Here is a 25,287-nt window from a genome sequence, read left to right on the forward strand (position 1 = left end):
GGTGGACTTCCGGGTGGGAGACAAGGGGCTGAGAGATGCTGCTTTTTCCTCCATGTCCCTGTCATCTTTCTCCCATGCACTGCCACCTCATTTTGCGTCCTTGGCCCCTTAGCGGCCAAGGGTCTGGAGAGGCCTCTGCCACACCTGTCCTCGTCCTTCCCTCCGCGCACCCTGTCCTTTCGGCAAGGACATCACGTGGGCCACGATCTGTTAACAAGCCCGCTCAGCACTATGGCATCCTCCGTGTTCCCACCACACAGGACGGTCCCAACTCTGCCGCCTGGCATTCAAGACCCATCCCCCAAGGAGACCACCTCGCCTTGGTCACTCGCCGATGCTCAAACACATCTTGAGTCCACCCTAAGCCCTGCTGGCTGGGCGCCTACCTGGTCTGCAGGGCCAGTTCAAATGCCACCCCCACCACTCCCTGGGCTTGTCTGGGGCAATCTTCCCTCCTCTCTGCCAAGACATCCACAAGTAACCTTTTCCTCTTCGGAATCCTTTGATACCTGATCTGCATTTGTCTCATCGATCCTTACTTGTAAGCCCTGAAAGGCAGGGGGCTCACACAGTGACAAGCTCTGGGGTAGCCAGTGCCCCAAGTGTGGCGGACCGCCCCACCCCCTCAGCATAATTGGGAAGCATCTGGAAGATCATAGGTTCTCGGACTGCCCGAAGCAGAACCTCAGGGGGTGGGCACCGGAACCCGCACTGTAAGTGAACCATTTGGGCTTAGGTGGTGACACCAGGTATAGGGAGATAGGCACTGACCATCTTCCACCAAGACGACTTGCTCTGAGTCACCTGCAGCAGGTCCTGCTTGGCAGGGCCATGGCGGGGGCCCCGGGGAACAGCAAAGGTGCCCCAGACAGAGATGCCTCACACACAGAACCGCTGGGAGCAATCAGTTCACCAGCCCAGCGACGTTCAGAGCCATGCTCTTCATGCTGCCGCCCGGGCCAGCAGCGGGACACCTCCCCTTCACCTTAAGGATTACGCAGCTGTTAAGCAGGCACTGGGACCACACAGAAGTTGCTGTCAGCCTGCAGTGAGAAAATCCTGGGTGGGAGCAACCTCCAAAGCTGGTTCCCCAAGGACCGGGGCCCCTGGTAGAGAAGCCCAGCCGTCCCCCACCCTCCCCAGCGGCAGCCGTGTGCCAGAGCTGTCATGGTGACCGTGCCAGGCTGGCCAGGTCCCACACCTGGAGCAGAACCTCTGCAACCCCAAAATCATGGGACCCCATTGGCTTAACAGCAACTAAATTTTGTGTGTTACACAGTAATAACCAGGACAACAGGCTACAAAATAGGACAAGAGGCAGTCTCAACTTTTGAAATATGCATAATTAAGAGGACCATATGCTACTACTGGCCATTATTTCCTGATTTTATTATTTGGCTACATTTTAGGTTTTAAACTGAACATTATTTATTTGCATAAGAAAACAATGTCACACTTGACAAAATCCATTTCAGTTTTAAGGAAAAAAAAAAAAAAAAGCTGTTGATAAATGAGTATCTGTCCACTGGGGGGGGGCTCCACCCTCACCTGCGCTTTCACTGGAAGGTCATCCATCACCCGTTGCCAGAAAGTTCTTCCCCAGGTATGGAGCTGTTTTCACCTGACACTAAGGGAGTCAGGTCTCCTGTAATTCCTCACATTTACCCTAAGCCCAGCTAATGCAACGAAGTCCCCTCAGGTCACTGATGAGGCCGTGAAACCCCTTCCCCATGTCTTCAGCCCGGCGGTGGCAGCTGGTGTTTTGGTGCAGCTGTCCTGCCCTGCCCAGCTTTCCTCCCACTTCTGGCTGTGGATTGTCACTGCCACTGAACTTCAGGGCTTGATCAGAATTAGACAACGAAATCCAGCCAATGGTGCTGTTTGCTTGGCCAGAAAATACACACAGAAACAAGCTTGGGACAGAAGACGGCAGCCTGGCGTTGGCCACCGGGCTGCCACCCTCTCAGATGCAGCCAGCCCTTCCTTCCGCCCACACACCCGAGGGACTCGAAGGAGCAGAGGGCAGGGTGGGAGAAGCAGTTAATGATAAAGATGTGAGATCTGAAGCTACCGACAGACCATCATGCTTCTATTTTGAAAACACATCTAGTTCCGAATCATGATGGACACTCTGCAGTCAGCTCTGTTGGGGAAGAAAGCCGAGTATTCAACCGGAGCAGACTCTCAAAAACAAGACCAGAGCCTGCTTTACGGATGCACCGAGAGACGCCCCGAGGTTTGGAAGGGGTGCTTCGTGAACACGACACTCATCACCAAAGCAAAGGGAGGAGACAGAGGGGTCTGAAATGGCTTTACAGTGACATGATGCCCGAATAAGTTAAGGAAGCGGACTGCTCGCCAACCGCCTGCTCATTTCATGTTCTTGACAAACTCCTCTCCTTTCTTGATGGAGGCTTTCAGCTCAGGAATGGCCTCGGCGATCATCTTCTCTTCAAAAGGGGAGATTTTGCCAATGCCTAGATTCTTCTCGATGCCCTTTTTCTGAAAGAGAGGCGAGGTGGTAAAATTTTACCAGAAAGTTTCCACAAATGAGTCCGTTACAGACAACCCAGCTTGTCCCCCAGTCAGCTCTGCGTAGACTGTCTCTGCCGGAGACTCCTGGGCAGCCCGCAGCAGACGGAGCCGCCAGGGCTCAGGCCTCAGTCCTTCAGGCCCCGGGCTGGCAGCTGGCCGCGTCGCCCACGGTGTGCACACACGGGACAGCTGCTCCCTGCCCTTTGTTTCCTTGTGGCCTCACGGGAGGCGGCGAGGACAGCAGCAGCAGCAGCCCTCGCGCCGTCCTCCCGGACACGGAGTCGACTTGGGCTCTAGTTTCTTCCCTGAGTTGGTAAAGGTCGGCAGACTCACGTCAATACCCACTGAATCCAGGGTGAAAACCGGTGCGACCAGGACCAGAACTGGCAGGTCCGGCGGGTGTGCACACCCCAAGGTGTGGCTGAGAACGCGAGAGCGCAGGTGGGCTGGGCCGCCTAGGGCCCAACCAGGGGCTCAGCAGCAAACACACCCAGGCGGCGGCTGCCGACGCCCAGAGTCCCAGACGCCCCTCAGGCCGAGGCGTCTCCCTGCGCCTGGCCCTGTGCTTCCCTCCCTCGAAAGCCCAGGCCGGGCGGGCGGTTGGTGGGGCAGTCCCCGCACTAGGGGCCGCGAGTCACGGAACAAAGTCCGGGCAGGGCCCCGAGTCTCAACCAGAGGAGGCGCCCTCCCGACGAGGCCGGCCCAGGACACCTACCCCCAGCAGCAACGGCGTGGAGAAATACGGACAGTCCGTTTCCTGGGACTTGACAAAGGAACACTCGACAACGCCTTCCTTCCCGTTCATCGCATCCACGAGGGAGAAGACAAACCGGGCTCCGGCATATGCCATGGACAGGGTGGCAGAGCCTAGGAGGACACGGGCAGGTCAGCCGAGCCAGGACTGTGACCCCGAGAGCCAGGCCAGCCTGCCCGCCGGCTAAATGCCCGTGCAGGACCCCAGCTCTGCGGTCTGATCTGAGAGACTCACGAATGGCCTGGAGGTGCCTGTGCTGCCCTCTGACCGGGCCTTGCTTATCTCGCGGACAGAGGCCCCGCCCCCTGCCAGGCCCTCGCGAGTCTTCAGCTCTACCCGCCCGGGGCTGCCTGCGAGCCTACCTGCTCCCGCCTTAGCCTTGACCACCTCGGTGCCGGCCTCCTGGATGCGCCCGGTGAGGGTGGAGAGCTGGTCCTGCGGAAAGTCCACCTTCGGGGTGCACTGCAGGGGGAGGCCGTGGGGACAGGTGAGCAGGGCCCGGCTCCGGGCACCTCCCAGGTCCCACGCCCTCCTTGCCCCTCACCTGGCAGCCCTGACATCGCTGCCGTGGGAGCTCAAGAGCTTTACTTTACAGAAAAATCTGACGTTGTGGGAGGTGTAGTGAGTTTCCTACTCATTTTTAAAGAACCTTTTCTATTTTGGACTAATTTTAGACTTGGAGAAAAGTTGTAAAAATAGCGCAAAGACTTTTTCTCACCCAGCTTACCCTGCCTGATGCTGCCATCTTACATAAGCTCAGTGGAATCAGGAAGGACAGGAAACTAACAGCACACACGACTCCTCAGTCTTTCATGACGTCTGTCCAGGGGACCGGCTGCTCAGTGCCCACGGATTTACATGGTTGAGGTGTCTTCCTGGTACTTTCTTACGAGATGATTTACCTTATTTCTCCTCATTTTAAAACAAAGCAGTTTGGCCTGCTCTGACCTAGTCAGGCAGTTTTCACTGTGTGCAGGGACTGGCTGGTTTTTGGGGTTTTTTTTTGCTGCACCCTCGGCATATGGAAGTTCACAGGCCAGGGATCAAATCCAAGCTGCAGTTGTGACCTGCGCCACAGCTGTGGCAATGCTGGATCCTTAACCCACTGTGCCGGGCAAGGGTCAAACCTGTGCCTCTGCAGCGACCCAAGCCCCTGCACTCCGATGCTTAACCAGCTGTGCTCCAGTGGGAACTCCAGGAGCTGGCGGTTTAGAAGACCCTGTGACCACACTCACTCCCTGACCACAGCCCCACATGCCCATCCAGGGGCCCCTTGACAACTGGGGTCGGGCCACACCCGTAACAGGAATCCGTTCAAACTAACGAGATGGCGAGACTTCTGCCCGCCTGTCCCGAGGGCCCCGGTGTGACCCTCTGGAGGTGCTGGCGGAGCCGAGGCTCCGGGCGCGGGACGCACCCACCTGAGAGATGAGCGGGATGATGGTCTTCCCCGCGTGGCCGCCAATGACGGGAACGCTGACTCGAGCTGGGTCCAAACCCTGGTCACCAAAGGGTGAAGAATGAGGCATGTTTCACAAGAACTCTGAGGGTAAAACACGTCACGTCCACCTAAAGCCCCAATCCCAGAAGAACCCACAGACGTCGGAAAACAAAGAAACGAGAAGAGGGGCTGCCTGCCTCCCGCCGTGCTCACGCGCCCACCAGGCGAGGTCGCCACGTTTTCCCTTCACGACGGACTGAAGACGGCCTCCCTTAAGGGTCCCCATCGGTCCTGGAATGGGGATGAGAGCCCTCCTTCCAGCCCAGGCGCCACTCCCCGTGCCTCAGGCAGACCCCGTGCCCGCCCTCGGCCGCAGAGAACCGCCAAGCCCGCCTTCCTTCACGCCAGAACCCAGCACACGCGGCGGTGCCTCGTCTGTCGGCGCAGAGATGGGGACAGAAAGGACGAAGGGGGTCACAGGGCCCCGGTTTGTTACTGCTGGGACGGCCGAGCAGTTAAACCAGGAGCCTGCAGACCAGCTAATTCTCCAGGCGGTCGGAAAAGGCAGCCGGCGGGAGTCACAGGAAGCGGTGAGCGGTTCCGACCTGCGCTGCCCGCCCCCCCCGCCCCGGGGCTGCTAGAGAGACGCCCCAAGCCAGGGAGCCGCCTCACCTAGGAAGGGAGCCCGGCCTCAGGCGTGGGCAGAGCCGGCAGCGCAGTGCTTGGAGCAGCGCCTACAGGCTGAGGCGCTGGGCTGGTCACCAGGGACACAGGCTGGAGACAGAGCCCCTGCTTCTGAGCAGCTCTGTCCAAACACGAGACGGACATAGGCAGATGCTCCACTGTGAAGGGCTAAGCCCTCCAAGGTGGCTGTGGAAGGCAGGGGTGCCCTTAGCCAGCCTGGAAGAAGCCTGCCGGGGGCCAAGCTGACGTCACCCCGGAGGGCGCGGGACTCTGCCAGGGGAAGCGGCTTCTGGGCAAAAGGTGCAGAAAGAGCAGAGACCTGGGGGTGCAGCACACGAGCAGGGCACGCATGGCCAAGGGCAAGCCAGCAGAAAGGGAGGGCGCTGGAGAAGGGGCTGGAGGCGGCCGAGGGCGGAGCCAGGGGCTGTGAGGTTAAGGGCCGCCTCTCATTCTTGATACAATTCCGGGATCTTTCGGACTGTCAGGCAGCCCGAGGTGAAGGACATACCACTTATCGGACTCGTCCAGCACTAGAGTCTCCGGCCGAGACGCCCTTCCTCCCCCTCTCACAGCAAAGCTACGGGGCCGAGACCACAGCAGCCTGACGTGGCTATGGAGCATCTGAAGTGTGGCCGGTGCAATGGAGGACTGAGTTTCTAATGTAGTTACTTAACCCGGCCACACGTACCTCCTGCCACAGGCGGACCAAGGGCCCAGGGGAAACGTGTGCTTTGTCCCCCGAGGGCTGGCAGCACCACGGAGCCCCAGGAGAAGGAGCATAACTGCTTTGAGGGTCTGGGGGTATGCGCTCCGGGGAGCCAGAACCCCCGCCTTCCCGCCTGTGGGATCAGACTCCGCTTCAACCCGCCCTCCTCCGCAAAGCCTTTCCCGGCTGAAGCCCGTCACGCTCTGAACACACGCGGGCTGAATGTGTTATTCGATCAGACTGTCTCTGGAATGCACGTGTCTCCTTTCCAGGGCCCCGTCGCAGGGACCCAACCCCACACCTGGAACGGAGCCTCAGGAATAAGCCGCAGTGCAAATGAGGCGGGGCATCGTATGTCTACACTGCAGAAGGGAAGTGCTGGGTGCGCCCTTCTCACCAAGCTGTGCGCGTGACTGCGGTTCTCTGCTCGGAGGACCTCTCCTCTGCAGAGTCACCAAAGACGGCCTGACCCTCAGGAGGGCCACTTCGCTGGGACCAGAAGAAGTGGTTCCGGGCGCTCCACAACCAAAAAAGGCAGCGGAGTTGTGAAAAGCACTGAGGGCTCCAGACCTGGTGCCGCTGCAAACCCACCTCAGGACGAGTCCGGCAGCTCCAGAAGCAGCAGAACTGAGGCGTTCCCGTCATGGCTCAGTGGTTAACAAACCTGAACAGCATTCAGGAGGCTGTGGGATCGATCCCTAGCCTCACTCAGTGGGTTAAGGATCCGGCGTTGCCGTGAGCTGTGGGGTAGACCAGCGGCTACAGCTCCGATTCGACCCCTGGCCTGGGACCCTCCATATGCCTCGGGTGCGGCCCTAGAAAGGACAGGGGAAAAAAAAAAAAAAAAAGTAAGCAGCAGAACTGAGGCCAGTACCCAAGTACAGGTACCCAAGGATGGGAGTCAGACCACAGCCCAGGGACAATCCAGTATCTCGGGATTTCCAGAACTTTCTCAAGTTCTTCGTGTTTGCTGATTTCATCATCTGTCTAATGATTAGCAGGTAAATCCTATTTTCAGAGGCAATGTACTTGGAAGAGTACAACCCAGTCTAGGCCGTGAGAAATGCAGGGAGGAGAGTGGGCTGGTCTAACAGAGGCTGGTCAGTTTCAACCTGCAGAAAATGTGAGAGCTGCTTCCCGCCACAGGGGCAGAGGCCGTAAAGACATTTAACCCCCGGTACACGGGACCTGCAAGGGCCCTGGTGTCTTCTGTGCCCGTAAACGAGCCAAGGCTGGACAGAAAGGTTCAGAAAGGGAACCTGAAAGATGCCCGATGCGGCTCTTACCTTCAGCTCTGCAACAAAAGCGTTGGCTCGGACAATGTCCAGGGTCGTCACCCCAAAGATTTTATTGGGGTTGTATACGCCGTGTTTCTTGAAGACCTCCGCCGTGATTGGGATGGTGGAGTTAACCTAGTAAACCCAAGAGAGAAACGCCCTTTGCCTGAATTCTGAGAGCAGAGCCATGCAACAGAAGGCCAACAAGCCGTAAGGTGTCAGGTTAAATTGCCGTCTCTGGTAAGTGACCCTCGTGGTGGAACAGTCAGGGCAGGAAGGCCCCTGACTCTCAGACTTAAGGCTCCACAGGGGCTCAGATGGCCTGGGGGTCAAGTCCCAGCCCTGTCACTCTGCACCTCTACCCTGGGCAAGTTACCTCAACTCCCCAGGACTGTTTCTTTATCTGTAAAATGGGGAGACAACGACTTCATGAAGCTGTTGTGAAGATTAAGTGACTTACAAGTGCTTAACGCATTACCTGATACACAGGAAAAACCAAAACCAAACCAGCACCGGTTAATCAGCTCCCCAGCAACTCCTGACCAGTTGCCCCAAGGAAAGGCAAGCTGGTTGGAAAAGGCAGGACCCTTTTCTCAGAGGCCACAGCACAAGCAGGGTGTTTATGAGCAGCCACGCCTCCCAGGCAACATGAGAGTCACTGCATTTTCACCCAGAGCCTCCTCGTACGCGGCCACCAGGCTCCAGAGTCAGCCAGGAGGGAGGCATGGAGGGGGCTGAGGTGAAATGCAACCTGAGGCCCTGCGGGGGCAGGCGAGGGCTGCCTTCCCAGGGGGACACGGCAGCTGGAGTTTCTAAACGGAAGAATAAGCTTCCTGCAAAGCCCAGGGAGCAGGGCCGGGGCGGCTGCGCGTGGGCCCACGTGTGAGTGCGAGGAGAGAGGGGGCCGGGGCGGCACTGGAACGCAGCACGGGGGTTGACAGGCTGCAGGCCGCCTCAGGAACAGACCTGTTTTCCAGGCGGAGAGACTAAGATCCTGAGGGGGTGTGATCCGCCCAAAGGCCCACGGCTGATGCAGACACCAGGCGAAAACACGCTTGGTTTACGCCGGAAGGCATCCTTAGGAAATAAACTTGAGGGTCTCCTATGAGCCCGTCCAGTCCGTCCATTTCAGCGCACTAGCCTGGTTCTTCTCCCCAGAAGCACACTTGGCCCAACTGAGAACTTTCAGGCGGTCTCAGCAGCCGCCTACCCGCCAGCAGCCGGCACTCACCGGGTTGGAAATGATGCAGATCATGGCTTCGGGGCAGTGCTGGGCGCAGGCGGCAGTCAGGGTGGCCACGATGGTGGCGTTGGTGTTGAACAGGTCATCCCGTGTCATGCCTGAGAACGAGCCAATCAAGATGTTCACAGAGCACAGGAGGGGTCTCCAAACGCGCGCCAAGTGCTGTCTGTGTGTTACGGGAAATTCAAGGGTGAGGGAGACAGGGGCTGTTTTCAGCAAGTCCATCTTACAGGGAAAAGAGCAGTGTGACAAGAGCCACGACAGACGTCTGTGGGGCGGGGGGTGGGGGGACTGTATCTGAGGAGGATCCAGGCGGAGGCGGGTGGAGGAAAGGGCCTGCCACGCAGAAAAGGAGCACAGAGAACACAGTGAGATTGGGCGAGGGGGCCCAGCAGCACGTGGGGGGCTCTGTCTGTACCCCTCGGGCAGTGGGGTGCTTTCGGAAGTGTTCCTGCAGCAGAGATCTGAGATTTATTTTTCATGGAAAACGACATCCCCAGCCGACCCTTGGGGAGGTGCTTGGGGCTTTCAACACACACCTGGCTTTCTTGGGACTCCGGCTGGAATAACCACCACATCGCAGCCCTTCAGGCAGTCTGGCAGCTGCTCAGGTCCGAGGTAGCCTGGAAAAAACACCCACGTGAGCCATTTCACCCGGAGAGGCCAGCAGGTCTGTGGGGACAGAGCCCGGGGAGGCAGGCCCACTACGGGCCTCAAGACAGACTGGAAGGTCCTCCCGTGTCTCCTCGAGATCCACCACTGCGGGCTTGAGACGGCTGGCCCGTCAGTGCCCTTACCTCCAGCCTCCACTGGCCCAGCCCCGATTCAGAACAGAGCAGTGCTCTGCGCTCTCACAGAACCAAGCCGGCGGCTTGTCTTTTCTCTGCCCGGCCAGCACCTCCAAGGCCTTCCCGGCTCCGGCTAACAGCTGCTTATTCCAAGTCACGGTCGCCCTAACAAAAGCTCCACCGAGAGCAAAACAGGAAGCAGCCCAATGGCCAGCAGCATGGGTAGAAGATAAAGGATAAATTACAGTATATGTTCAAAAATGAATTTCACAAGAATTTGGTGACACGGGGAAACGCTGCTATAATGCGAAGGTAAAACAAACAGGACACAGAATGATATTCACTTTACGATGAATGACTTCTAGGATGACGTACCTAAATTTATTTTTTTTAATTTTTATTTTTTGGGTTTTTTTTTTTTTTTTTGGTCCTTTTAGGGCCACACCTGTAGCATATGGAGGTTCCAGGCTAAGGGTCGAAATGGAGCTGTAGCTGCCAGCCTACACCACAGCCACAGCCACGCCAGATAGATCCGAGCCACGTCTGTGACCTACACCACAGCTCACGGCAATGCCAGATCCTTAAACCACTGAGTAAGGCCAGGGATCGAACCCTCAACCTCATGGTTCCTAGTCGGATTCGTTTCTGCTGCGCAAGGACAGGAACTCCCTAAATTTACTTTAGATTTCCCCAAGGTGGCTGGGCTTTCGAGAAGCTCGCAGAGGCAATCCTGGGACGGAGGGATGGCCCATGGTGGGAAGGCAACTGGCACCTCACCAGGGACAGCCTTTCTCATTGCACCACCCTCATATCACTTTTTAAGTTAGAAAAACTAAAAATGGGAAGATTAGACCACTGTTGTCTTTCTGATACTGGTATTTAAATTTTTATAGACTCAAGTCCAAAAGAGGTGCAGTAACTTAAAAATTTTAATTTTAAAATGAACACAGAGGAGTTCCCCGGTGGCTTAACATGCTGATAAGGATCTGGCGTTGTCACTACCGTGGTGCCAGTTCGATCCCTTGCCTGGGAACTTCCACACTCTGTGGGTGAGGCCAAAGAAAAAATAAATAAATAAAATGGTCAAGTCTCTGAACATCTAGTTTCACCTACGAATCTCACTCGGAACCTGGACCCTGGTCTTTGGGAGAAGAGCTGCTAGGTCCCCAGGCGGGGAGAAGAGCTGCTAGGTCCCCAGGCGGGGAGAAGAGCTGCTAGGTCCCCAGGGTTGGCGTGCCCTGTACCTTTCACAGTCGCTCTGGTCTCGATGTGGCTCAGATCCGCGGCCACTCCGGGTGTGTGCGCGATATCGTAGAGGGTCAGGCGGCTCACCAAGGGGCTGTTTTTCAGGAGAAGCGAAAGGGGCTGCCCGATTCCTCCGGAAGCCCCCAGCACGGCTACCTTGGCATTGTTCTAGAAAGAGGCACAGAGAGAGGACTCTGAAGATGGAATCAGCATTAAAAGGACTCACACGGGGAGCTGCAGAACACTGCGGTGGGGCCGCATGAAGATGCAGTGCTATTTCTACCACCCCTGCCCCGGAAGATGGGGGAGACCCACGTGCGACAGTCTGGGCTTACTCCGCCTCCACCCTCCCAAAGGGGAGCAGACTTGACTCAACTGGCCTCCGGGACTGGCGACAGCAGCCCTATCTTCCATCTGCAGTTTAAAAAACTCAACAAACGTTTACGAGCTCCCACCTGTGAGCCGGTCCTACCAGCGTGAAGCAGACCCCTGCCAACTCTTGACAGGCCAAGGAGATGCACAGGATTTGAGGGCAAAGGGCTGCCTTAAAGCTGAGCCCTGCCCCCAAGCTCACTTCCATTAGACAAAAGGCACTCCTCCCTCTAGGCCTCACCAAAATCACAGCCAACCTCAGTGAAGCTGTTTCTAAACGACTCACACATGTGAAAGGGGCCGATTCCTGGGGAGCAGGCAGGCAGCTGCCAGGGGAGGAGGAGACAAAGGGAGAAACGGATGCTAATGAATAATGGGCTTCCATCAACCCCCAAAATCAAGCCCATCAAAACTCAAGCCAACCCCCCAAAATCCCACATGGTGTAATCTGCTTGCGGACGTTAAAATTTCTAAAAAGCAGAGACGACAACTAAGAATGGAATTCATGCTTTTTTTTTTAAGCTGGTGCCTTAAAGGCGGACACTTGACTTCATGGAAAATGAGTCAGACGAACTGAGAACCTGAGGGCTGGCCACCTCACCCACCTCCAGATCTTCAATGATCACTCCCCTATCTTGTCTCAAATCCTAGGGACTCCCCAATTCTAATCCTACATTCCCGGTTTTGTTAGGCACCAATGTCCCACAAACCCAACTCTGTAAACAAGTTTATCCTCTCTAATAACTCTCCCACCCCTGTTCCCAAACGGCACCTGCGCTCACCCAAACCCAAACCTGTGGAACTACCTCCTGCCTCTTCCCTGATCAGAGACAGCCAGTTAGGGCACGAAGGACTTGGCATCTCAGACGTCTTCCCGACCTGCCCTTGATTTCTACAGATCCCACCATCTAACTTAGGTCCTCAGCCCCACGCCGATACCGTCCTTCCCAAAATTCAAACTTTAATCGTCTCCTGGCTCAACAAAATCTTCTCAAGGTCCTCCCGCCGCCCAGATGACTCAGCCTGGCTCCCAAGACTGACGCGTTCCGACCTGGGACGCACAAGCCAGTTCCACAGCCGTGAGGACCTAAGTGTCAAAGTTTGTGCTTTTGTTTTTACCTAACAGGTAAAGAATTAAACTCTACCAAGAAACAGACCTACCTACCTGTGCCCTCAACTAGGGTCCCTTAGTGAATCAGGGACACACAAGATGAACACAACACAGGGGAGCAGTGGGGGAGGATGGGATTGCTTTCAGTGTGGTGAAGTGATGTTTTGTGTTTGCACATTATGAGATTTCAACTTAGTTAATATTTACAAAAACACTGTTTGGGGAGTTCTCCTGTGGTGTAGCGGGTTAAGGGTCAGGTGTCACTGCAGTGGCTTCGGCCCATTGGACATATAGGAGGAAACTTCCACATGCCACGGGTGCAGCAAAAAATGAAACGAACAACCCCCCCCCCCACACACACAGTTTGTAAGAGGTGGAATCTTTACGGTAGATAAGGACCTTTGGTATTGCGGGTTAGCTCTTGATCTCTTTGTAAATGCACTGTCTCCTAATCTGATGACCTTTTCCAGGTGGAGGAGTAGTTGTCAAGAGTGCTATTTGGCAGCTGGCTTTGAAAATGGATATATTCTAACACTTCACTTACAAGCTTGCTTTTTAAAATCTGTTATAGCTACTTTTTAAATTTGTTGTGTGTGTTACACTTATTAGTACATATAGAGAAAAATAAATACATTTAGGTTGAATGTTCATCACATTTTTTTCCTGATAAGGATATGCGATCCAAAGGTCTCTGCAGGGCAATGTACCATTTGGCTCAAGCTCATCTTTCTGACTTAAAAAACTGCCTTCTCAACATTTCCTCCTGTACATCCAATAGGCTTTTTTTTTTTTCTTCTTCATTTTAGGGCCGCACCTGAAGCATATGAAGTCCCAAGGCTAGGAGCAGAATGGGAGCTGCAGCTGACAGCCTACCCCACAGCCACAGCAACTCCGGATCCTTAACCCACTGAAAGAGGCCAGCAATCGAACCCACATCCTCATGGATACTAGTCGGGGTACAGCTGAGCCATGACGGGAACTCCTGAATAGGCATTTTAAACAACACAAATCAATTCTGAGCTCCGGATATCTGCCCCCTCCATCTCCTTTTCTTCTAACAATCTGTATCACCTTGGCACACCTCAACTCCAAAGCCCAAAGCCTTGCTATCCTCCATGGTCCCCTTTCTCTCAATACCCTTCGTTAAATCACCTGTCAGCAAATCCCATTGTCTTAGCTTCAGTGCGTTCCCTTCCCCCACTCCTCAGCATCTATCTTCATCCCCTCCACCTATCCTACATTTATTCCTTGTTGGCCAAAGTGCAGCCATCATGGTACCACCTGCAGCCCCAAGGACAATTTTTGGCAAACATGAATACTCAATGCGCTTATTTCTATATTTTAAAAATGAATTCCACTCACAGCAAACTGATCTGAAAGACAGAAGCTAAACAAGAAATGAGGAATCTCATTCAATAACCACCTCCCCTTTGGGTGTGGTACCTAAGAGGCACTGTGGGTATCTCCAGGCTTCTCAGACTTTGGCTGTATGAGAATCACTTGGTAAAAATACTTAGGCCCGGATCCCAACCTCCTTTAATGAGCCTTCGCCTCCGATCTTCATCAGCTTCCAGGTGATCCTAACTCACATCAGAGTTTGAGAATCGCTGCCCTAGAAGACGGCTAAAAATAGGTTAGGCTTAAGTAGTCCCAGGCCCACATCATGTACTGTTACACCGCGTGGGGGCCGGCCCAGTCCGCCGGCAGCAGGAAGGAGCCTTCAAAAGGTCCTTAAGAGGAAGCAGCGTCTTCAAATCCTTAGAGGAAAAGCTTGTTGTTCCAAAAGTCACTGACGGTGGTCAGGAGAGCTGAATTTTAAAACTTTGGCCGAAAGACTGTGTAACCTTGAATCAGTGCTCTACCTTCAGCGTTTATCTGCACTACGGAGTTAAAAATTACACACTATTTGTACAGACGCTGCAGGAAGAACGAGGTTAGTCTCTCAAAGTACTATGGAAAATAAGTGGCTTTCGGCGCGAGAGCCCTGGCTTTTCAACCTGGAAGGAGCAGGCCCTCTGGAGGACCTGGAGGCGAGCTGTGGGGCTCGGAGAAGCGCATCGGTCCTAGAGTTGCCTCTCCCCGACTCCCGCACTTGCTGCGGGGTATCAGGGCCGGCCGAGGGGGCCACAGCCGCGGGTCGGCACCGGGCGGCCCAGCGGTCCAGGCTGACCTGGGGGTCAGGCTGCTAGCGAGCCAGCAACACACGTGGCCTACGCAGGGGAGCCTCTGCTTCGCAGGGCCTACCTGGGCCGAAGTGCTGAAGCTGCGACGGAGAGCGGCGCCGGCAGGCCGGGCGAGGGCGGAGAGCATGGCTGGGGCGTGCGGGGAGCAGACGGGCCGGCAAAGGAGCTGGCAGCAAGAAAGTGACTCCAACGACCTCCACACTGCACCGGCCCTCCCGGCTCCGCTCCGCAAGTCTCGCGAGACTGACCCGACTTCCGGCGGCCCCCCCCCCCCCCGATCTCGCGGTGTCTCGGCCGCATTCGGGCTGTAGCGGTGGCGGGCGGTGGGACGCCGCCGGAGCCCGGTCCAGGGCTAGGTCATATCGCGGGTCGGGAGACGCGGTCGGAGTGGGAGGGAGAGTCTGCACCCGAGAGGTGGAAGAAGACGGGCTTGAGGCTGGAAGAGCCTTAGAGGAGCCATTTTGCAGGTGGGGCCCCAGACAGAGGCTCTGACGGGGAGACCGGCCGAGTTGGCGCCGCGGGTCCGGAGTCGGCCAAACCTACCCCTCCTGCCCCTGGAGGCGGGAGGGGCTCCGAGCCCTGGAAAGCTTTGGAAAGGAAAGAGGGACGGGGAGGCCGAAAATCTTGGGATTACGGGTGGAAAAATGGGGGCTCTTCTAATCATCACTTCGGTGCACCCCCTGCGCCGCCCCTGCTCACACAGACCTGGTCCACCCTCCAGTGTTGTCATCCTTCCTGGTAACCAGAACCTTCCACTGCAGTTTAGAACGCTTTAGAGACACCCTGAGCACTGGTCTTGTGTGCAACACTGATCTACTCTTCCTGAGTTTACAGGGAAGCAGCCCCACGTTATAGATGCAGAAACAGGTGATGAGTTGCCAGTCCTTACTTCTCAGGTCTGCCCAGTAATAATGTGAACCCAGCCCCATTGTTTCTGCTTAAGGGGTAAAGAAACTGGCTGAGCTTGGTTAAGTGGATTTACTCAGAATCTACCTGGCCAGAAATAAAGATAGGGTTGCTGTTCAGAAGAAGCTTATTTAAATTTATCAGTTAATTTATAAGCTTCATTCACACACACCTCCCGTTGTATTTTATGGGCGTACAGAGAATTCCTTGCTCTCAGGAAGTTCAGGGTCAGAGTTCCCATTGTGGCTCAGTGAAAACGAATCTGGCTAGCATCCATGAGGACAAAGGTTCAATCCCTGGCCTCACTCAGTGGGCTAAGGATCCTGTGTTGCCGTCAGCTGTGGTGTAGGTCACAGGTGTGGCTCAAATCCTGTGTTGCTGTGTTGTAGGCTGACAGCTGCAGCTCTGATTGGACTCCTAGCCTGGGATCCTCCATATGCCTTGGGTGTGGCCCTAAAAAGAAAAAAAAATTCAAAATCAAGTGGGGTAGATAAGTGAGCTGCAGGTTACTGCTTCTATAGAGGAGTGTACAAACTGACCGATAGGACCCATGGCTGAGCCTGCCTGAGAACATTGGTTGGGGAAGCAGCGGGTGCAAAGAACAGTTAGCACAAGACCCGAAGATGGAATCATGAGCAGGGAGTACATGATGACTGGCTTTTGCCCCTCCTTTTCACTTGTTCATTGAGCTATGAAAACATGCCAGCCCAAGCTTGGAGCTGGCTGCTCCACTGTGAGCAAGATCCACACATTTTCTGCTTTCAGGGGACTTGTTGTCTAGTGGGGGAGACAGGTAAATTGCAAGCAGCATGGTATGGCCAACCCTAGGAGAATTATGAGGGGCTGTGGGGACACAGAGGAAGTCTATCTCACCCGGACTTGGGGTGGAGGGTGGCGCCTCGTGAGAGGACTTTGGAGGATGAAGCACCGAAGCTGAGCTGTAAAGGAAATAAAAAGCAGGAGTTAGGCTCAGCTGCGCAGGAGGGCTGGGCTTTTGGGAAGGCTTTGGAGCTCTAGGAGCTGGGCTTTTAACAATGGGAAGTGTGCCAGTGAGAAAGAATGAGAAAAGAGCCCAAAGAAAAAGCTGGAGGAGACGGTAAACAATTTTTGTGGGAGTGGGGACATGAGGGCCGTGTTCTTTATCAGTGACGGTGTTTGTCTTTTTAGGGCCGCACCTGCGGCATATGGAGGTTCCCAGGCTAGGGGTCAAATTGGAGCTACAGCTGCCAGTTTACACCACAGCCATAGCAACTTGGGATCTGAGCTGTGTCTGCGACCTATAACAGCTCATGGCAACACTAGATCCTTAACCCGCTGAGCGAAGCCAGGGATCAAATCCATGTCCTCGTGGATGCTAGTCGGGTTCATTACTGCTGAGCCATGATGGGAACTCGTAGTTGCTTTTTGAAAATCCCAAGGTGGTTCATAATCATCTTAACAGCTGCTGTGTTAAGGGTTGACCTTGTACCAGGCACTGCCCTGCTTTGTAGTGTAACTGTCATACTAGATAGGCAGAGCTTCCTTCAAGAAGCCCAGTGCAGTCGGAAAATGGTTGTATGTCTTCATTCCCACTCATCTTTTAAATCTTTGCTTGCCCTCAAGTTACATCTAGTCACCAGGACAGACTTGTTGCAATAAATAGCCTAAATGTCCAGTTCATATTAATATTCAAAACTCCGAACTTAACTCAAAAGGCTCCCCCCCTTCCCCTCTTGAGCTTGCTTCTGGCTCCTGCTTTTGGAGAGGAGAGTGGTTCACGTCTCCATTTCACCATCTTACTTCCTCGATACCTCTCATGGCTGAGGCTTCAGAGCCATCAGTGTTGGTGGAGGGGGTGGTAAAAATAAAGACGGGGCAGGAAAGGTCCTTTTGAGCTTGACGGGAATTTGGAGCTGACACTCCATGCAGTGCTTTTGAGAGTCTCTTTTACCTGTAGTTTCCTTGACCTCGGTGGTGACATCTCAGTTTTGCTGCTTCCAGTTGCTACCTTAAACCCTGTTTTCTGGAATCCCCCACTACCTGCAATTGGTCCTTTGTCTGCCCAGGTGGCCCTTGTGGGCAAAGCCCCTTTAACAAGGCTTCTAGTTGGCCTTCTCTCTTGCCTGTCTATAGGAAACACGTAGGATTTCCACAACAAATTCTAGGGGTGTAGGCTGTTGCAAATGCAGCTGCCAGCGTCAGACTTGTCCAGATGTGGATCCACCACCAGCCTCTGCCCACACAAGCTTCAGAGGGCACAAGCCAAGCTATTGTAGGGATTTTCTTTCTGGCTTCATGAACTGTTTAAAGAAAATTGAGGAGTTCCCATCGTGGTGTCGTGGAAACAAATCTGACTAGGAACCATGAGGTTGCAGGTTCGATCCCTGGCCTTGCTCAGTGGGTTAAGGATCTGGTGTTGCCATGAGCTGTGTAGGTTGCAGACACAGCTTGGATCTGGCGTGGCTGTGGCTGTGGCTGTGGTGTAGGCCGGTGGCTACAGCTCTGATTGATCCCCTAGCCTGGGAAACTCCATGTGCCGCAAGTGCGGCCCTAGAAAGATACACACACACACACACACACACAGCTGAGACTTGTGTTTGAAATCAGAAAAATGCTAAGGAGATGAAGAGCTTTGAGATGCTAAAGGGAGAAAGAGAGAAGGATTTAAGTGGGAGGCAATGAGGTCAGAGGATGCTTATCCCTCTGATCTGGGAAGAAGCTTGAAGCGTACTCAGGGGGCAGTTTGTAGGGTGGGACTCTTAGTAGTCAGTGGCCTTAACCTTCCCAGGCATGAATGTGAGAGCAGAATGAGATAATGAGAGAAGCTGTTGCCTGGGCGTAGGTTTGGATGACAGTTGTTGCCACGGGGGAAATACTGGGCAAATAAGGAATGATGAGCAAAGGATCATGGGTGGCTGTGAGAGCCACACTGAAGTTCTGTGTATACCTTCTGTGTGGCCAAGTTCATGTGGTTTCTCACAGACCAGGCCCCACACCAAGTTCATGGATGTACAGGTGGGGCCACACACAGACTTGCATCCGTATATACACCTTCATATTCACATCCCTCAACACATAAACCTGGTTCTATGCAGGGGATTTGAAAAATGATTGCCATATGGTTTACATACAGAGCAGTACACAGATCTTAAGTGGGCAACTGAATGGTTTTGACAATTTACACCTTTGTAGCCACCACCCAAAATAAGCCATAGAAACATTGTTATTCCAGACAGTTCCGTCATGCCCCAGAGAGCTGCTTCCTGATACTTAACACCACAGATTAATTTTGCTCGTTCTTGATAGCATATCTTTATATGCAATATACAAATAACATTGATATCCTCCTTGACACACCCTTACAAAAGCCACACACACACACATATATATATACACTCACCACTTTCTTCCTTATAATATATAGGCTTAGACCATAGTCATGAGCTATCAGATTTTTTTTTTCCTTAGGTGCACATGTTCTCTGCTAACCTGCCTTCTCTTGAACCCTAAAATTGTACCTCAAGTGAAGTATTTTAAATCTTTGCTTTCAGATCCTTCGAGCTTAAATGAATTAGAAAGGTTGTAATTGTCCCACCTGCAGAGGAGTGTCCCTTATTTTTCTCTAGGTGCCCTAGTATTGGAAAATGGGGACATTTTATTTTATTCCTGCTGTACAGCATGGGGATCAAGTTACTCTTACATGTATACATTTTTTCCCCACCCTTTGTTCTGTTGCAGTATGAGTATCTAGACATAGTTCTCAATGCTACTCAGCAGGATCTCCTTGTAAATCTATTCCAAGTTGTATCCGATAAGCCCAAGCTCCCGATCCCTCCCACTCCCTCCCTCTCCCGTGGGGCAGCCACAAGTCTCTTCTCCAAGTCCATGATTATCTTTTCTGTGGAGATGTTCATTTGTGCTGGATATTAGATTCCAGTTAGAGATATCATACGGTATTTGTCTTTGTCTTCCTGACTCATTTCACTCAGTATGAGAGTCTCTAGTTCCATGTTGCTGCAAATGGCATTATGTCATTCTTTTTTATGGCTGAGTAGTAGTCCATTGTGTGTATATAGACCACATCTTCCTATTCCAATCCTCTGTTGATGGACATTTGGGTTGTTTCCATGTCCTGGCTATTGTGAATAGAGCTGCAATGAACATGCGGGTGCAGGGACATACATTTTAAAGCGGAATTGTGTCTAGGTAGATAGCTTAACCTTCAGTTGGGGCCCATACCTGCCGGAAGTCAAAGGATTTCGCTTTCCAAGATATGTGACAGCAGAGGCAGCTGGCGAAGCGCTCCCAAGAGCTGGGAGTTGCTGATGGTGGCAGATCTGAGTGGGAAGCAGAGACTTCAGACCAGCCGGAGGTCAGGCAAGTGAGAACAGAGCTGAATCCAGACCCCGTGTCAGGAGCAGAAGGTGGGGCACAAGCCCAGTCAAGCAGAGAAGCAAGTGCTGGAGACAGAGTTGGAGGAGGTGACCCCAGACACAGGGGGCTTACAGCTTTTGTGTAGCAGTTCGCCAGCCCCTATGACAGGTGAATTGCTGCATGGGTAGGCCTGTCACCCTCCCAGGACCACTAGGGTACCTCAGGAGTGTAGGGGGCCTAGGTTTGGAGACTTGGGAATGAAGGCAAAAGAAGACAAGGGACAGAGATGTGGCGGCTGGTTCTGGGCCTCTGGCCCATACTTGTTGCTTCCAAAATACAGAGGTACTTGTGGTCACTAGCAACAGGACCTGGTGCTCTTCTGAGCTCAGACAGGTTTCGGGACACTGCTGCAGCCTCAGCATCTATGGGGTGCTGCAGCCTGGGACTGAGTCCTAGCTTTGTCAAGGTTCAGGCCACGAGGCAGGGGTCTGGCCGGGATCAAGGACAATCTGTACCAGATCCCTTCGGAGCCTGACCCTCAGGCCACGTCACGTCACCAAGTTCCCCCATTTATAAACTCAGCCAGCTCCTGCTCTGGTCTTCGGCCTGAGATTCTCTGAATAGTGCTTGCTGTCTACTGGACTTGTAGCTCCCAGAGGCTCCTAGATGAAGTTGAAAAGAGAGAGAGAAGGTAGGAGCCAAGGAATTTCTGCTTGCTAAGCTCCTGCTCTATGCCAGGCCCATTATGGGCAATTTATCTTGGTTGTCTCAACGTTCCTTCAGACTTTGCCGTGTGTACTGTAGCCTCAGTTTACAGGTGAGAGCATTGACGCCTGTCACTGTACTTAAGCCTGTGTTGTCCTGGCACAGCCTCGGTTTCCCACAGAGAACCAGGGCGTAGTGGGGTTGGCTGTGGACCCCGACTCATGTCTGTGCTGTTCTCCAGTCCCTGCTCAGCCTGAGCCGGGAGCCCAAAGTGAAGTTTTGGGTCTGGCTTCTCCAGGAGCTTTGAGTGATGCCTCTTTTCCACCGGAAGCAAAGGCCCATTGTGCCCACCTGGGCTGTCTGGGGCTGAGCAGTAGACCAAGCTCTCGGTATCATAAAATACCTGTGAGAAGGATGGGGTGAGGCCCAGCCTCTGACACTGATGTCATCAGTCAGAATAGAATTGGTCAGGCACAAGGAGGCAAGAGAGTCTGAGTCCCGTCAGTTTTCCCTTAGTCTCAGGCTATGGCAACTTGGCTGGTTTTGTTTTGTTTTGTTTTTTTAAAAAATCTTTTTAGGGCTGAATGTGTGGCATATGGAGGTTCTCAGGCTAGGGGTTGAATCGGAACAGTAGCTGCTGGCCTACACCACAGCAACGCAGGATCTGAGCCATGTCTGTGACCTACACCACAGCTCATGGCGACTCCGGATTCTTAACCCACTGAGCGAGGCCAGGGATCGAACCCATGTCCTCAGGGATGCTAGTCAGATTCGTTTCTGCTGAACCACTACAGGAACTCCCCACTTGGCTGTTTTTCCCAAAGATGGACTTGTGCTTTCACAGGAGCTAAGCTTGCCAGCCCAGCTGCATCTGGACCCAGAGAGCCCCACATGGGCCCCCTGGTTAGAAGTTCAGGCCAGATCATCACAGGGAGGGTGAAGATCCTTCCTGCTGGTGGGTGTCCAGTGTGCAGAGACAAGCCCTGTGCTGGTACCCTGCTCTCTTGATGGCAGGTGGCTCCTTGCCACCCCCAAAGCTGTGTGGATGTCCAAGATGGGTTAGCTCCTAGGAAGACTGGTCTCTCACCCCAGAAGCCAGGTCCCCCAAAGGTGGTGCCTCCCACCTGCCTGTGCATCACCCTTGCGAGGACCATTGCGCTAAAAGCCCTGACAGTGTCCTGAGAGCTGTGCTCTGCAGAAGGAGCCCAAAGGGGAATGGATTGTACTTGCCATCCTGACTCCACTGTTTTGACTAGTTCACCAGGAAAAAGAGACTTGAGAGAGACAGTCAACACAAATGAAACTCACAGTAGCAGAAACTATACTTGGTAAAATCGGATACAATAAGAATCTGACCAAGGGATCAAATCTTTCTTGTAAAATTCACAGGGAAACAAGCCTTGCTCTTGGGAAAAATAATTTTGACTACACAAAATTGAAAGTGAAAAAAGTTGGAATTGGTAAACTGAAATACGGACAATCAGTTAAGTGATTAAACTGGCTTAATGGAATTTGGGTATGATGAATACTTTTGGCAAAACCTCATCAATGTTTGCTTAATGGTTCTCTGCCAAAGCTCAAAATCAAAATATTCCTAGGGCCCGAAGAGTGGGCAAGACCATCGGAGTCTCTTCAGAGTCTAGAGTGGTGCTGAAAGGGCTATTAGCTGCATCTGGTCCTCTGCCCACCTAGGCTAGTGGAGCTCCTCATCGCAGCGCCCAGGGCCACGTCTTCTCTCCGAGGTGTGCTGTCAGGTTCAGGACTGCGCTTGCCTCACCTGCAGGTAAACTTCAGGAGGGTAGTTGTTGCTTGACAAGGGAGAAGGCCCTGTTTGGGAAGGAGAGTCATCAGAAGGAGTTGGTTCCTGGGGCTGGACTGGCTGTTGACCTAAAGGCCCAGAGACAATCCCTTGGCTCATGCATGACGAGATGGAATCTGTGATGGGGAAAGGTGGGTGGGAGCGGGAGGGTGGGCTCTGAGCAATAGACCAGATAGGGTAGGCACCAGCTTCAGGTTGGCTTAATGAAGTCGTGGGACTAGACACAAAGCCCATCCTCTCTTCCCAATGCTCACCACCTCCAAAATGGCCTGAGATGAGGACTTTGCGAGGCAGACAACCTGGGGGTATGCGTTAGGAGGTCGTACGCAGGGCTCTGCTATGGCATTGGTGAAGGCAGGAATGGTGACTTAATTATTTATTCAACATGCACTTGTTTTTTTGTTTTTTTTTTTTTTGGTCTTTTTGCCTTTTCTAGAGCTGCTCCCGCAGCATATGGAGGTTCCCAGGCTAGGGTTCGAATTGGAGCTGTAGCTGCTGGCCTATGCCTCAGCCACAGCAACGCGGGATCCGAGCCGTGTCTGCAACCTACACCGCAGCTCACGGCAATGCTGGATCCTTAACCCACTGAGCAAGGCCAGGAATCAACCCCGCAACCTCATGGTTCCCAGTCGGATTCGTTAACCACTGCGCCACGACGGGAACTCCAACATGCGCTCGTTGACCTCTACTCGGCGTCAGAAATCCTGGGCACCGGGTGAGGACACAGCAGTGAACACAAAGTACAAGGTCCCCACCCCTGTGAGCCGTTTGTTTCACTATGAGGAGACTGATGATAAAACAAGCAAACAAATGAGTACAATAAAGTGGTGAAGTGAAGATAAACTCATATTTTGCAAAGCTCACCTTGACTTCCATGTGAAGATTAGGGAGCTGTAGGGAGAAAGCAAGACGTCCAGTTGGGAAGTATTTGCACCCTTAAGAGAAGGATGCTAGGACCTTGGTCTAGGACGTTAGCCTTGGAGATGGAGAGACGTGAATGGGTTTGGAATGTATTTGGGCAGTAGAGCTAATAGACGGGGTGTGAGGGACTGAGGGGTGTGACCTCGGGTAACACCAGTGGGTATTGGTGCTGTTTATTGAGACAGGGAGGCGAAAAGGCAAGCAGAGATCAGAGGTCTGGGCACGTGGAACTTAAGCCTCCTTTTTTAGCCATGTTAGATTTGAGATGCCCGTCAGGCATCCGTGGGGAGTCACGTGAGGGTTACAGTGTGGGAGTCCGTAGTATACAAGGGGTATTCCAGGGACTAGATCAGTCACCTAGACTCTGGGTCCTGGGGTGGTGGTTCTCAACTAACAGAGACGCTGCCCCTCTTCTGGGACACGTGGCAAAGTCTGGGGGAATTGGTGGTGGTTCGGATTGGAGGGCGAGGGTTACTACTGGCATCTACTGGGTGGAGGCCAGGAGTCCTGCTAAAGCCCCTGCAGTGCACAGGTCAGCCCCCACAACAAAGGACTATCTGGCCCCAGCTGTCAGTGGTGCTGAAACTGAGAAGCTCTGGCCCAGCATGAGCGTGTAGATGGAGAAGCAGTGCAGGGCCTGTGCCCCAGGGTGTGGTCATGGGGAGAGAGAGCAGGACCCGTCGGAGAGGTAGGAGGGAGGCCTGGAGCGTGGGGTGCCCCGGGAGCGGGATGGGGTTTGGGGGAAGGAAGAGCACTGCCCTGGGTAAGGTGCTGCTGCGGCTCCATGTTTGAGAGCAAAGGGATGACTCGTGGATTAGGCAGGGTGGGCCTTTTTGGTGACCTTCGTAAAAGCAGCTTCTGTGGTTTGGGGTTGGACGTTCCAGGGGAGAAGTTTGTACCAATAGCCAACCCTTACTGAGCACTTGCTCCCTGCTCAGAATGTCTTACCTGCCTAATTTCATGAGTCCACACACAGCGGGTCCTGTTATCCTTGTTTGGCAGAAGCGGCAATACTCTCTCCTTGACCCCCATTCTACAGAGGTGGAAACAGGCACAGGAGGTGAATTATTCCCTGAGGTCGGGCAGCCAGTACTAAGTGGCACATCAGGGATCGGGGCCTTGAGAGTTGGGGGGAAGGAAGTGGAGGCAGAGAGTCAACACCACCCTTGGGAGACGTCGTCGTGGCTGTTAGGAGACGAGACATGGGTGCAGAGGGTTTTTACACGCGTTAGGAAATGATCTACGCGGAGGCTGCAATGAACGATGTTGGAGGGGAGGTTAAAGACTGAAGTCCTTGAGGAGGTGAGAGGGATCCAGGGCCCAGGTTGAGGAGTTCGCTTCTCTGGGGAGCATCATATTGTTAATTCTGAAGTGGCCCTAACTTTTTTTTTTTTTTTTTTGTCTTTTTAGGGTGGCACTCACAGCATATGGAAGTTCCCAGGCTAGGGGTCGAATCGGAGCTGCAGCTGCTGGCCACAGCCACAGCCATGCGGGATCTAAGCTGTGTCTGTGACCTACACCATGGCTCACGGCAACGCCGGATCCCTGACCCACTGAGCAAGACCAGGGATCGAACCCGCATCCTCACAGATACTAATTGGATTGGTTTCTGCTGCACCACAGCGGAACTCGTGCTTTGTATTTATATGATTCAGATACATTGTGGGCCATGCTTGCCTCCCACCACACACAGTTCACTATACGTTTTTGAAGCTTCCCCGATCACTTTCGTGATTATCTTCATCTTTGTTTTGAAGGTATGTTAAGAAAGAGTTTAATTATCTTACTTGGTAGTCATTGATCTAAAATAGAAAGATGTGCTGAGCTCTCTATTATTGATTCTTCCCTGTAGAATGACTGGTTTGGTTCTGTGTGAACCAACAGAGCTTTACAACATCTTGAATCAGGTCACAAAACTCTCCAGATTAACCGAACCCAACTATCTCTGTTTATTGGGTAAGTACTATAAAAATATTGTGAATAGTCTCCTTCGAAGATTATTTTTGATGAATCAACACACTTTGCTGGGGGGTAGTAAATTACTTTAGAAAACTGTTAAACTCATGAGGCATAGCTCAAGATGCTGCTGTTGTCATACGACTTGGAGCACCCTCAAGTTAAACACACATAGACGAGAAGTTCCTGGAAGACTCGCGTTTGAATCTGCTTGTTACTGTTTTTAGTGAAATCTTTTCTTTTTTAAAGGGCTGTACCTGTGGCATATGCACGTTCCCAGGCTAGGAG

The 25,287-nt window shown here is 53.3% G+C and overlaps 2 protein-coding genes across 7 annotated transcripts in view; one reads left to right on the top strand and one right to left on the bottom strand.

Moving 5' to 3' along the window:
* Positions 1-1,365: 1,365 nt before the first annotated feature.
* MDH2 (malate dehydrogenase 2) lies at positions 1,366-14,591 on the bottom strand. The gene is made up of 9 exons (XM_047779824.1): positions 14,401-14,591; positions 10,673-10,841; positions 9,180-9,263; positions 8,629-8,738; positions 7,407-7,532; positions 4,711-4,788; positions 3,652-3,751; positions 3,251-3,402; positions 1,366-2,502 (listed from the first exon to the last, which is right to left on the bottom strand). Exons 1-9 carry the CDS (start codon positions 14,464-14,466, stop codon positions 2,371-2,373), a joined length of 1,017 nt encoding a protein of 338 aa, XP_047635780.1. The 5' UTR covers positions 14,467-14,591; the 3' UTR covers positions 1,366-2,370.
* The window catches only part of STYXL1 (serine/threonine/tyrosine interacting like 1), a 76,576-nt gene continuing 65,124 nt past the window's right edge, over positions 13,836-25,287 (top strand). The window contains exons 1-3 of one of the 6 annotated variants that reach the window (XM_047779827.1): positions 14,607-14,806; positions 21,902-22,086; positions 24,896-24,999. In XM_047779827.1, coding sequence (XP_047635783.1) covers positions 24,897-24,999 — 103 coding nt within the window. In that variant the 5' untranslated portion in view covers positions 14,607-14,806; positions 21,902-22,086; position 24,896. Of the gene's footprint in view, positions 14,090-14,604; positions 14,807-21,901; positions 22,087-24,895; positions 25,000-25,287 lie in introns of those variants that run through there. The other 5 variants (XM_047779828.1, XM_047779829.1, XM_047779826.1 and 2 more) reach the window with 5 other exon arrangements.

The sequence above is a fragment of the Phacochoerus africanus genome, chromosome 5 (genome assembly GCF_016906955.1).
Source record: "Phacochoerus africanus isolate WHEZ1 chromosome 5, ROS_Pafr_v1, whole genome shotgun sequence".
Classification (NCBI taxonomy): Eukaryota; Metazoa; Chordata; class Mammalia; order Artiodactyla; family Suidae; genus Phacochoerus; species Phacochoerus africanus.

Excerpts from the sequence above, each read along its gene's own strand:
- MDH2 (XM_047779824.1), bottom strand. The coding sequence starts at position 14,466 with ATGCTCTCCGCCCTCGCCCGGCCTGCCGGCGCCGCTCTCCGTCGCAGC. Across the intron at positions 10,842-14,400 it reads GCTTCAGCACTTCGGCCCAG|AACAATGCCAAGGTAGCCGT; the intron begins GTAGGCCCTGCG and ends GCCTCTTTCTAG. Across the intron at positions 3,403-3,651 it reads CAAGGCTAAGGCGGGAGCAG|GCTCTGCCACCCTGTCCATG; the intron begins GTAGGCTCGCAG and ends GTGTCCTCCTAG.